Source organism: Pelophylax lessonae (genome assembly GCF_965119305.1).
Source record: "Pelophylax lessonae genome assembly, chromosome: 1".
Classification (NCBI taxonomy): domain Eukaryota; kingdom Metazoa; phylum Chordata; class Amphibia; order Anura; family Ranidae; genus Pelophylax; species Pelophylax lessonae.
Window position 1 is genome coordinate 318,285,742 of NC_138768.1, and position 12,534 is coordinate 318,298,275.

General features: G+C 43.9%; 1 protein-coding gene across 1 annotated transcript in view; it reads right to left on the reverse strand.

The window, feature by feature from the left end:
- Window positions 1–2,770: 2,770 nt before the first annotated feature.
- Window positions 2,771–12,534, reverse strand: part of LOC309545401 (Fc receptor-like protein 5) — a gene marked incomplete at its 3' end in the record, with an annotated part of 62,969 nt that continues 53,205 nt past the window's right edge. The window contains exons 7-9 of the mRNA XM_082244583.1: window positions 6,579–6,728; window positions 2,967–3,063; window positions 2,771–2,861 (exon numbers count right to left, since the gene is read on the reverse strand). Coding sequence (XP_082100709.1) covers window positions 2,771–2,861; window positions 2,967–3,063; window positions 6,579–6,728 — 338 coding nt within the window. The remainder of the gene's footprint in view (window positions 2,862–2,966; window positions 3,064–6,578; window positions 6,729–12,534) is intronic.

Consider the following 12,534-nt stretch of genomic DNA (forward strand, 5'->3'; position numbering starts at 1 on the left):
TAGAAAAATATGGGAGAGAGGGTTAGGGTCCAGGACACCCTAGAACAGTGGTTCTCAACTACGGTCCTCAGGACCCACTAACAGGCCAGGTTTGCAAGATAACTGAAATACATCACAGGTGATATAAATTGCTGCTCAGTGATTGCCGTACTCTAATCTGCATCTCCCCAAGGTAATACTTAAAATCTTGCCTGTTAGTGGGTCCTGAGGACTGGCGTTGAGAGCCACCGCCCTAGAACAAATATGCAAAAAGCTCAGCAGACTCCAAAAACAAAACAGCCAGGTAGTGGGTGGGCCCAGATCACCTGCTTTCCTCCAAATATATACCCTCTCCCTGCATGCTCAGTGACCATAAAACTCTTACTGATTGGCTGAAAGATATATGCATATTCATACCTCAGTCTTACTGCAGCTTGTCATACTAAAGCCAAGGACAATAGAGCTACCTATTGACAGAAGGGAGTAACCACAGTTAACCACTTAAGGATCAGTCCTATTTCTGAAACTTGTTAAAATCAGTAATTTTTGCTAGAAAATGACTTTGAAGCCCAAAACATTATATATATTTTTTTTAGCAAAGACTCTGGAGAATAAAATGGCAGTTGTTTCAATATTTTTTGTCATGCGGTATTTGCGCAATTTTTTGGGGAAAAAATACATTTCACTGCATTTAAAAAAACTTAACAGTTAAGCTAGCCCAATATTTTTCTATAATGTAAAAGAGAATGTTATGCCAAGTAAATAGATACCCAACATGTCATCCTTCAAAATTGTGCACGCTTGTGGAATGGTGACAAACATTGGTACTTATAAATCTCCTTAGGCAATGTTTTAAAAATTTCTACAGGTTACCAGTTTAGAGGTACAGAGGAGGTGTAGGGCTAGAATTATTGCTCTTGCTCTAATGATCGTGGCAATACCTAACATGTGTGGTTTGAACACTGTTTACATATGTGGGCGCGTCTTGCCTATGCATTCGCTTGTGAGCGCTCGGAGGGATGAGGCACTTTACATTTTTTTTTTTATTATTTATTTTACCTTTTATTTTTTATTTTTACACTGTTCCTTTAAAAAAAACATTTTTGATCACTTTTATTCCTATTACAAGGAATGTACACATCCCTTGTAAAATAAATAATTAGGACAGGTCCTCTTTAACCACTTGCCTACCGGGCACTTTCACCCCCTTCCCATCCAGGCCAATTTTCAGCTTTCAGCGCTCTCATGCTTTGAATGACAATGCGCGGTCATGCTACACTGTACCCATATGACATTTTTATCATTTTTTTCCACACAAATAGAGCTTTCTTTTGGTGGTATTAATTATCTCTGGGTTTTTTATTTTTTACAAAATACACGCTGATGAGGCGGCACTGATGGGCACTGATAGGCACTGATGAGCACTGATGGGAAGCACCATCAGTGCCCACACTCAGTCCCTATAGTGCTGCCAGTCAGTGCTCATCAGTGCCTAGATGAGCAGGCACTGATGGGCACTGACTGGCAGCACTAGGGGCACTGATTGTGGGCACTGATGGGGGGCACTGATGGAGGGCACTGTGGGCACTGATGGTGGGCACATTGTATTTTATTTACCTCTGTAGTAATCAGGGCAGTGGTGATCAGTGCCCTGATTACATTCCACTGTGTCCCCGATGGCTTATCGGCTCTCCTCCTTCCTCACACTGCAGTCTTCGTGTGAGCGCTGGCGATGAGAGATGATCTCATATGTTTACATATGAGATCATCTTTCATTGCATGGGCCGATCACGTGGTAAATGGCCGCTGTGATTGGCCATTTACCACGATCTGTGATTGGCTGTGTCCAAAGATTTTCCCCGATGCGCGCTCGCGGGAGCGCGCGGAGAGACTGTCTCTGGGAGGCCGTTTAAAGACGGCCTCCCGGAAATTCAAGTCCGCTCTGTAGCCGTACTTCGGCTATAGCGCGGATGGCAAGTAGTTAATGGGAGATCTGGGGTCAAAAAGACCTCAGATCTCACATCTACACTAAAAAGCAAAAAAAAAAAAGTTATTTTTTTTTCATCATGAAAAAAATGGGCCTTTTAAGGCTGTTGGGAGGAAGCGACGTATGACATCACTCTGGTCCTCCAAGGCCATAGAGTCGAGTGGATAGCTTGCCCTCACTCGACTTGCTGCCTAGAAGAGGAGAGGACGAGATTGTTTTCCCCACAACTTACGGCAGTGAAAAAGACCGGGAAACGGTGGGAGGGGGGCACCTCTTACCTCTCTACCACTGCCCATAAAAGTGATCCCATGGTGAATCCGCCACTGGGACCACTTTTATGAGAAAGAGGACCAGTAAAAAAAATACTATCTGCTGCCATATCCCTGGTATTTAACGTCAAAGTAGCGACGTATAACTGCGGCGGGCAGTCCCGCGGTTAAACCAAGCTTAGGAGAAAGCCCAAATGATGACAAAGACTATAAATTAGCCAGGTTAGTTACCACCTAGCACAGCTAAATTTACCAGTAACCCACATTTAAGAAAACGGTGCTATTCAGTGGGTTGCTGCACATTGCATTGCTGTACTCAACAATTACTGTATGTTTGTCATTGTTCTTTGTGCATTTCAATTCATGTTCCAATGAACAAGCCCAATCCACTGTCCTTCGGGTGCTGGAGGACATGGGCCTGTGCATACAACACCCTCCGCCATCTATTAGACACATAGAAAATCCCTGATACCCACAGAGTTAAAGAATGGGACACACTATGGGACATACACTATGCCTCATTTACCCAATTTCATTAATTAGCATTTTCTAGAGTAATCTGGCAATTTTGCTGGTTGGATTTGTAGACTGTTTCATATATAAAACAGTTGAGATTGGATGTTCCACTGTGGAGTGAAAAAAAAGTAAGAAAATATATATGATGTGATACTAAAATGTTGTGTTATTTTGCAAATTGAGTTAATCCTAAATGCTGTAATTGCTGATTATACCTTTGTTGAATCACCAGTAAGTAGACACCATAGATAGCAAGTACAAATATCAAGACTAGAAGTTTTCCAGCAAGTAGGCTTCCATAGAACCTTAAACCTGTGAAACAAACATAAATGTGTATTATAAAGTATTTATAATATTTTTATTCACTTTTTGATATCATGCCTCATAATCATAATGTCATGTGAACCAATGTAAATATGTAAAAATATCCTTACCTGGATTGTCTTTAACCCCTTCCCTACTGGCGCATTGTAAAATGAAGGCAGCAGGAAAATTCCTTCCCTCCGGGCGGGTGTCGTATGACGTCTGCTCGTTCTTGCACACCCCCAGGGGCACACAGCACGGCGATCGCGGATGAGGTGTGTCGCTCAGGACACATCCCATCCCTGATCAGGGTAAAGTACCAATGAAAATGGCTCTTTACCACATGACCAGCTGTGTCCAACACAGCCGGTCACAAATGTCAACAAGTCCAGTAACTGCCTGTTACCAGTTTCTCCTCCTCACACACTGATCCTGTGTGAGGAGGAGATTGTGATAACAGGCAGTTACCGATCACAGTGTACAGTAAAAAACACACAGATTGCCCAGTAATAAAGAGTACCTGTCACCAGCCCATCAGAGTACCTGTCACCAGCCCCTCAGAGTACCTGTCACTATCCCATCAGAGTACCCAAGTACCTGTCTCCAGCTCATCAGAGTACCCAAGTACCTATCTTCAGCCCATCAGAATACCCGAGTACCTGTCTCCAGCACCATCAGAGTATCCGAGTACCTGTCTCCACCCCATCAGAGTACCCAAGTACCTGTCTCCTGCCCAGAGTACCTGAGTACCTATCTGAAGCCCATCAGAGTACCTGAGTACCTGTCTCAAGCCCATCAGAGTACCCGAGTACCTTTCTCCAGCCCAGAGTACCCGAGTACCTGTCTCTAGTCCAGAGTACCCAAGGACCTATCTGCAGACCATTAGAGTACCCGGGTATCTGTCTCCAGCCCATTAGAGTCCCCGAGTACCTATCTGTAGCTCATCAGAGTACCCGAGTACCTGTCTCTAGCCCATCAGAGTACCCAAGTACCTGTCTGGAGCCCATCAGAGTACCCAAGTACCAATTTCCAGCCAATCAGAGCACCCAAGTACCTATCTGGAGCCCATTAGAGTACCAAAGTACCTGTCCCCAGCCCATCAGAGTACCTAAGTACCCATCTGCAGCCCATGCCTCATAGAATATACATTGGGGTGTTTTCTTTCAAAAATAGGGTCATTTTGTGGGAATTTCCATTGTCCTGGTGCTCCAGGGCCTTCAAAAGTGTGATAGGTAGTAATTAAATAAAATATGTAATTTACTGTATGCTCCTAGAATGCCTGAAAGTGCTACCTAGATGTTGGGCATCTGTATGTGGCCAGGCTGTGTAAAAGTCTCACACATGTGGTATGAATGAAAGTAGCTGAATGTATTTTGGGGTGTAATTTTTGCTATGTACATGCTATGTGTTAGAAAAATCTTACAAATTGACAACCTTTGTGTAAAAAAAATATGTTATTTTCTTTCCACATTTTCCAAAAACTTGTGGAAACAAATGACATGTTCAAAAGATTTATTATGCCTCCTAGGATATATGTTGGATGTTTGCTTTCCAAAATGGGGTCATTTTATGTGGGTTTCCATTGTCCTGGGGCTCCAAGTGTGATAGGTCATCAGGAAATGATACAGTATGTGTAATTTATGCTCCTAGAACGCCTGAGGGTGTTTCCTGCATGTTGAGCCTCTCTATGTGGCCAGGCTGTTTAAAGGTCTCACACATGTGGTATCGCTATACTCAGGAGGAGTAGCAGAATGTATTTTGGGGTGTATTTGCAAGTATGCACATACTGGGTTTGAGAAATAACTTGTTATTATGACAATTTTGAGAAAAAAAACCCCCCAAAAAACAAATTTCTTCATTTTCCCAGGAATTGTGGGGAAAAAAAATACATTTTCAAAAAACTTACCATGCCTCTTACTAGATACCTTGGACTGTCTACTTTCCAAAAAAGGGGTCATATGGGGGCATTTGTACTGTTCTGACATTTCAAGGCCTCAATACATCAGGTGAGATCAATTTTCAACGATTTGCACCATAGCTTGTAGTCTCTATAACTTTCACACAGATGAAGTAAAACCCTCTAATTTGGGTTATTTTTTACCAAAGATATGTAGCAGTATAAATTTTGGCCCAAATTTATTAACAAAAATTACTTATTTGCAAAATGTGTTTTTCTTTTTATAAAATGTTCACACTTTTTCACTTATATCGCAAAAATGAAAAACCCAGTGGTGATTAAATACCACCAAAAGAAATCTCTATTTGTATGAAAACAATGATATACATTTTCTTTGGGTACAGTGTTGCATGAATGAGTAATTGTCATTCAAAGTGTGAAAGCCCTGAAAGCTGAAAATTGGTCTGGGCAGGAAAGAGGAGAAAGTGTCCTGTATTGAAGTGGTTAACATGCCTAGCAGCTATATGAATGTAGCACTGCCCCCTTGGGAGCTGCTGAAAGTGGATTCCCCTTGCTTACCCATAGCAACAGTTTGTAAAATCTTATCGCTTTGTACTTGGCTCAGTCAATGTACAGTCTAGGGGATTTGGTTTTTTGTGTTTTTATTTAGAATTGGGATGGGATGAGTGGGATACTCCCACTTGACAACTATGCACAAATCTTGAGGACTTCTAACTGTGTTGAGTGCGGCAAGACCACTGCTTCACCTTGCCACTGAAGTGAAGATTTGAAACGTGAACTATTCTTTAGGTTACCCTTCAGGGTCTAACTTGGCACCCACTTTCTCACTTGCCGTGTGTGCTAGCTTCTTTCCACTGACCCCCCTGGAGTGGTCCTCTTCCTGGGCAGACCCCTGGCAAGCTCCCGGTACTCACATACACTGTTTTTTCTCCGGTCACTCTGCCTTCAACTCCACTGTCAGTATCCTGGACCTCCTGGCTCAGCACCACACTCTGGCTCACTAGGCCGAATGCCTGTAACCACTTTCCTTGCTGACAGGAGGAGAGACAGCCGTCACCCTCCTCCTGGTACCTGGCTTCCCGCCCCAAAGACACCATGTCACATGTGGCCATGGCTTTTATGATCAATCCCAGTAAGCACTGCAGTCGTGTCCTCCCACTGGGACTGCCACAAAAGCCAGTGTGTCATTAGCTGGGTTTCCTCTACTGTCCAACAGGCTCCCCTATTGGATACAGTGGGGACACTCCCTCAGACCAAATGAATCACACCCTGGACACATGTAACAGGCAGAACTAACAATCAGACTCTCCTGATGAGCAGGCAGAGCCAAAAACTAAGCTTTTACCTAGCACCTATCTAGGAGGGTGCTACATGAAAAAAAGCTTTTACTCTATTTTATGTTTTTAATGTAATTGGTGCTAAAGACGGGCTGTATACCGTAGTGAATACATGGCTGCATGATAGAAAATATATACAATTAGGGTCATTTACAGTAAGTGTCTTTTATTTGGAAAATATGTGGTCATCCTATCACAGGAAGCCTAATTTATAATATGAAAAATTCCTGCTTGGTTTTCCTTGTATACGGTTGAAAAATGAAGCATACCTTGTTTACTAAAGTTTTCTTTTATAAAAGACAATAAAATAGAAGAGCTCTTAAACATATCTACTGGGATAAATATCTGTGAGACTATACCTGGTTTTGACAAGATGCCGCTTCTGGACGTATTCTCTTGGCATTGTCTTTGGTCTCTTCCTAAAACAAGGACATAATTACATTTTAATTAGAATTGAAAAAAAAAACATATTTGCTACATTTTAGATAAAGGTCCATAATGTGGGATTAAATAATACATTACGTTTAGTTTACCTTGCCAACAGCTGGCCTCCCAAATTAGATGAGATAAGGCCCTCTATATACAATATGGGTGTATATATACAGTATATACTGTATATATATATATATATATATATATATATATATATATATATATATATATATATATATAGAAAAAAATCTATTTATTTATACCTAAAAAAGCAGTACTACCTCAGCTGGTCAGTGTCAAACTGAGGGATATATGCTGTCAGATAAGTACAAGTTGGTCACAGTTAATTATAGGCATGAAACAACTATGTTTCATAAATTATTGTCATTCAAATTGTAATTCTGTAACAAAATGTAAGTGGGCTAATTGCTAGCTGGTTTCTAGCCTTCATTGCTCCTAGCCTTAGGCTTCCCTCACACAGGCTAGTTAGGACTTCATGTCAGCCATAGAAGCCCCAAATTACAACTGCCTTGGCTGCCCAAGGTGATAGATACTGGTACTAGGGATGGCCTTGTGGTTCGCCCTGCGGTCGGTTCGCGGTGAATTTTGCTTGTTCGCTACCCGCCAATTTTGCGAACACATGGCGTTGTTTGCGGCGGCCATGTTAGTTTACATTGGGCAGAACTTTGACCCATGACACAGCCGTCAGGTGGAACGGGACAGCCAATTGAAACATTTCAGCACATGGACATGCCCCCTACCTTATAAACAGACCAGAGCAGGCGGCCATTTCACATTCTGCATTTTGTCATCGTAGGGATAGGTGTGCTGTATGCATCAGGGACAGATTGCCAGACACAAATAGCTCTGTTAAGATCCACAAAAGTCCTTTTCAGGGCTGGTATAGTATTTGGTATAGGTCTACTACAGTCTCTTTTCAGTTTAGGGACAGGTATCCAGTCTGTGCTCCAGGGACAAATAGAAATCGGCAGTGACACAAATCGCTCTGTTAATGTCCACAAAAGTCATTTAAAGGGCTGCAATTTATTTGGTATAGGTGTACAGTTTCTGTTCAGTTTAGAGACAGGTATCCAGTCTGTGCTCCAGGGACAGACAGAAATCGGCAGTGACACAAATCACTCTGTTAATATCCACAAAAGTCATTTCAAGGGCTGCTATTTATTTGGTATAGGTGTGCAGTGCACTATATAGGGGTGTAATCCACGGTATAATATACTTTGTAATATAGAAAGCATATTATAGTGGATTTGTATTGTGCACTGTGCAGCATTGTGACTGGTATGGTGACTGAGCGTTGCTGCAGCAATACTACAAACAGTGACAAAAGCACTTTTAATGTATTATAACTGGTGTGATAGTCCAGTGGCCCCCCAATACCACATATTGAAGTGGGGTGTTATCTGAGTATACTTTTACAAGTGTATTTGTGTCCTGCAACAATATTGCCTCTTTTGCTTTGTTAACTCTGCTACACACAGTGCCAAACTCACTGGCCAATTTTTTAACAACTGGTGTGATAAACCAGTGGCCCCCAATACCACATATTGAAGTGGGGTGTTATTTAACAGTATACTTTTCTAAGAGTGTATTTTAGTCCTGCAAAAATTTGGCCTCTTTTGCTGTGTTAACTGTGCTACACACAGTGACAACAGTTACTGGCCAATTACTTGTAGAACTGGTGTAATAAACCTGTGCCCCCCCCCCCCCCAATACCACAGATTGAAGCAGGGTGTTATCTGAGTATACTTTCCTAAGTGTATTTGTGTCCTGCAACAATATTGCCTCTTTTGCTACGTTAACTCTGATACACACAGTGCCAAACTCACTGGCCAATTTTTTGAACAACTGGTGTGATAGACCAGTGGCCCCCCAATACCACATATTGAAGTGGGGTGTTATCTGTGTATACTTTCCTGAGTGCATTTCTGTCCAGCAACAATTTTGCCTCTTTTGCTGCATTAAGTCTGATACACACAGTGCCAAACTCACTGGTCAAATTTTTGAACAACTGGTGTGATAAATCAGTGGCCCCCCCGCAATACCACATATTGAAGTGGGGTGTTATCTGAGTATACTTTCATAAGTGTATTTGTGTCCTGCAACAATATTGCCTCTTTTGCTGCATTAAGTCTGATACACACAGTGCCAAACTCACTGCCCAATTTTTTGAACAACTGGTGTGATAAACCAGTGGCCCCCCAATACCACATATTGAAGTGGGGTGTTATTTAACAGTATACTTTTCTAAGAGTGTATTTTGGTCCTGCAAAAATTTGGCCTCTTTTGCTGTGTTAACCGTGCTACACACAGTGACAACAGTTACTGGCTAATTATTTGTAGAACTGGTGTGATAAAACTGTGGCCCCCCAATACCACATATTGAAGTAGGGTGTTATTTAACAGTATACTTTTCTAAGAGTGTATTTTAGTCCTTCAAAAATGTGGCCTCTTTTGCTGTGTTAACTGTGCTACACACAGTGACAACAGTTACTGGCCAATTAATTATTTGGAGAACTGGTGTGATAGAACTGTGGCCCCCCAATACTACAGATTGAAGCGGGGTGTTATATACCTTTTTCCAGATATACTTCGATTCGCTAGAGACTTTTGTCACAGGGTAATTTAAAAACATGACAGGCATAGCTAGAGGCAGACACTTACACAGGGGTGGTAGAGGTAGGGCAGGATCAGTAGGCCGGAGCCAAAGTGTGAAATTTCAGAAGGTGCGTTTGATTACGTCAAAGGACGCATCCTCTTCACTCTCTGCTCTGTGCACCCCCAAAGACACCACCACCAACCCCACCACCACATACCCTCTGCTTGAGTCACTGGAATTATTTTCCGATCCATCACAAGACATTTTCCGATGCGCAGCCATTCTTGGCATCGGATCAGGAAGAGGAGGTAGCAACAGCTGCCACTCAGCAGTCTGACGACAGTACCCAGATCAGGCCAAGGAGGTTAGTCCCCGCTGTTGCTGCCTACTCCGAGATCTCAAATGTTAGTTGTGGGGAAGGTGACATGGATGATGACGTGTCTATGGACGTCACGTGGGTGCCCACAAGATAGGAAGAGGAGGGGAGTTCAGAGGGAGAGATGGACCGGCAGATAGGGAGGAGAATCAGGCAGAACTTGCATTGCACAAGAGGTACAAAGCAGACTGCAAATGTATCAGGAGCGATCCATCAACCATGTGCAGTCACATCTGGCACTGCCAGGACGCCGACACATGGCTCCGCAGTGTGGGCTTTTTTTAATGTGTCCATTGCTGACAACAGTGTTGCCATCTGCAGCCTTTGCAGTCAACGCATAAGTCGCGGTAAGCCCAACACTCACTTAGGGACAACCGCCTTAAGAAGGCACCTGAACTCCCATCACCAAGCCCAGTGGGAGCAACACCGTCAGAACCCACAAAGCCACACTCCAGGCTCTCACCGTCTAGCCTCTTCTCCTCTCTCCTCCCAATTGTCCTCCACTCCACCTTCCATCATGCTGTCATCACGTTGTTCTGGAACAAGGCAGGCTGCTGTGGCCAAAATGTTGGAGCGGAAAAAAATGATGACGCCAGATAACCCTCTTGCCAAACGGTTGACTGCTGGCTTGACGGAACTGATAGCCTGCCAACTACTGCCATATAAACTGGTGGACTCGGAGGCCTTTCGGAAATTTGTGGCCATTGGAACACCACAATGGAAGGTCCCAGGAAGGAAATATTTCTCGCAGAAGGACATTCCAGAGCTATATGGCTATGTTCAGTGGCAAGTGAATGTATCTCTGGCACACAGATATGTGGTCTAGCAAACACGTGCAGGTAAGGTATCTAACTTTTACTGCCCACTGGGTGAACCTTCTGACGGCTGTCAAGCATGTAACCCATGGCACCCGTGTAGATTTGGTTTTACCGCCACGGATTGCATGCAGGCCTGCCTCTTCTTCTCCTCCTACTCCATCCACCCTCTCCTCCTCGGCTGACTCCTCCTTTTCCTCTGCTACCGTTTTTTCCGCTGCGCCGCCCAAGATCCCCAGAACCTATTCCACATGCCAGGTGAGACGTTGCCATGCTGTGCTGCGTCTGTTGTGCCTGGAAGCCAAGAGCCACACTGGTCCTGCACTCCTTTCAGCTTTGCGTTCACAGGCAGATCAGTGGCTGACACTGCTCAATTTGACAGTTGGTAAAGTGGTGTGCGACAACGCTGCCAATCTCCTGAGTGCACTGAAACAGGGCAAAATTACACACGTGCCATGCATGGCACACAACCTGAACTTGGTCGTGCAGAAACAACCTGCCCGTCAGGCGTCTTATTTGTGACTGCCCGACACGATGGAACTCAGCCTTGATAGGCTGCTCCAGCAGAAATGTGCAGTTAACGACCACCTGTACGAACTCTGTGGCAGGACAGGTTCTGGGGAGCTTGGGTTTTTTTTCACCGTGCCAGTGGCTGCTCATGCGCGACACATGCAGACTTCTGCGGCCATTTGATGAGATCACCAAACTGGTCAGTCGCGGCCAGGGTGCCATCAGTGACACTGTACCTTATGCCTTCTTTCTGGAGCGTACATTGCGTAATGTCATTGATCAAGCCGTCGAGGAGCAGGAAGATGAGGAAGTCGCAATGTTTTATGAATTCCCAGGGGTTGCTACTCCATCTGAGACAAGTCAACAACAGGTGTCTGAAGAGGAGTCAGAGGAGGATGCTGCCTGGGTGGATGAGGAGGAGCAATAAGAGCATGCTTTAAACCTTTCTGGGATCTCTGGTGTTGTCCGTGGATAGGGGGAGGAGAACGAGGACAACATTATCCTGGATGATGAGAAGGAGCAAGGCCACTACACCGTTTCCAGTTTAGTACAAATGGGGGGCCTTCATGCTCCAGTGTTTTAAGGGGGACCCCCGTATAAAAAGCATAAAGGGCAAGGACCAGTACTGGATGGCAAAGTACTTAGACCCCCGGTACAAACAAAAAATGGCGGAAATGTTACCACCATCACAGAGGGCGGTCAGAATGCAGCACTTCCAGCCCTTGCTTTGAGAAATGTTGCATTCTGCTTTTGCGTGCGCTGGCAGAGGAATTTCCACTCACAGAGAAACAGTTGCAGGTACCAATCCAACAGCGCCTGCAAGAAGAGGGAGTTTTGAAGATGTGTTGGTCACTTCTGATATGAGATCATTCTTTCAGCCGACCCATCAACAGCTGTACTCTGGATCCAGCATCAGGGAAAGCCTAGACCGACAAGTGTCTGACTACATTGGGTTAACGGCCCATGCGGACGCTCTGAGGAGTGATGATGAACCCCTGGACTACTGGGTGGGCAGGCTTGACCTCTGGCCAGAGCTTGCACAATTTGCAATGGAACTTTTGGCTTGCCCCCCGTCCAGTGTTCTGTCCGAAAGGACGCTCAGCGCAGCAGGGGGATCGTGACCGATAAGCGCACTCGCCTAGCACATGACAGTGTTGATTACCTCACATTTACATATAAAAATGAATGAGGCATGGATCTCAGAGGAATTCAACACATGTGACCAGTAGACCATGTTTGATTAACCTCCCTGGCGGTATGATTGTTTCCGATTTTAGGTGCTGAAAGCGGTACCATTATTTTGCTAATAATTCTTAAGGACGAGCAGCCCAAACCAACTATTTACATATGATTTTTTTATACTGTGCGTTCTTCTTTATAACATCTCGGGTATGATAAAGTTTGAAACACAAAATCATAAATTATAATATAATAAATAACTATAAATAAGTTAAAGTGTATGTATATATACAGCA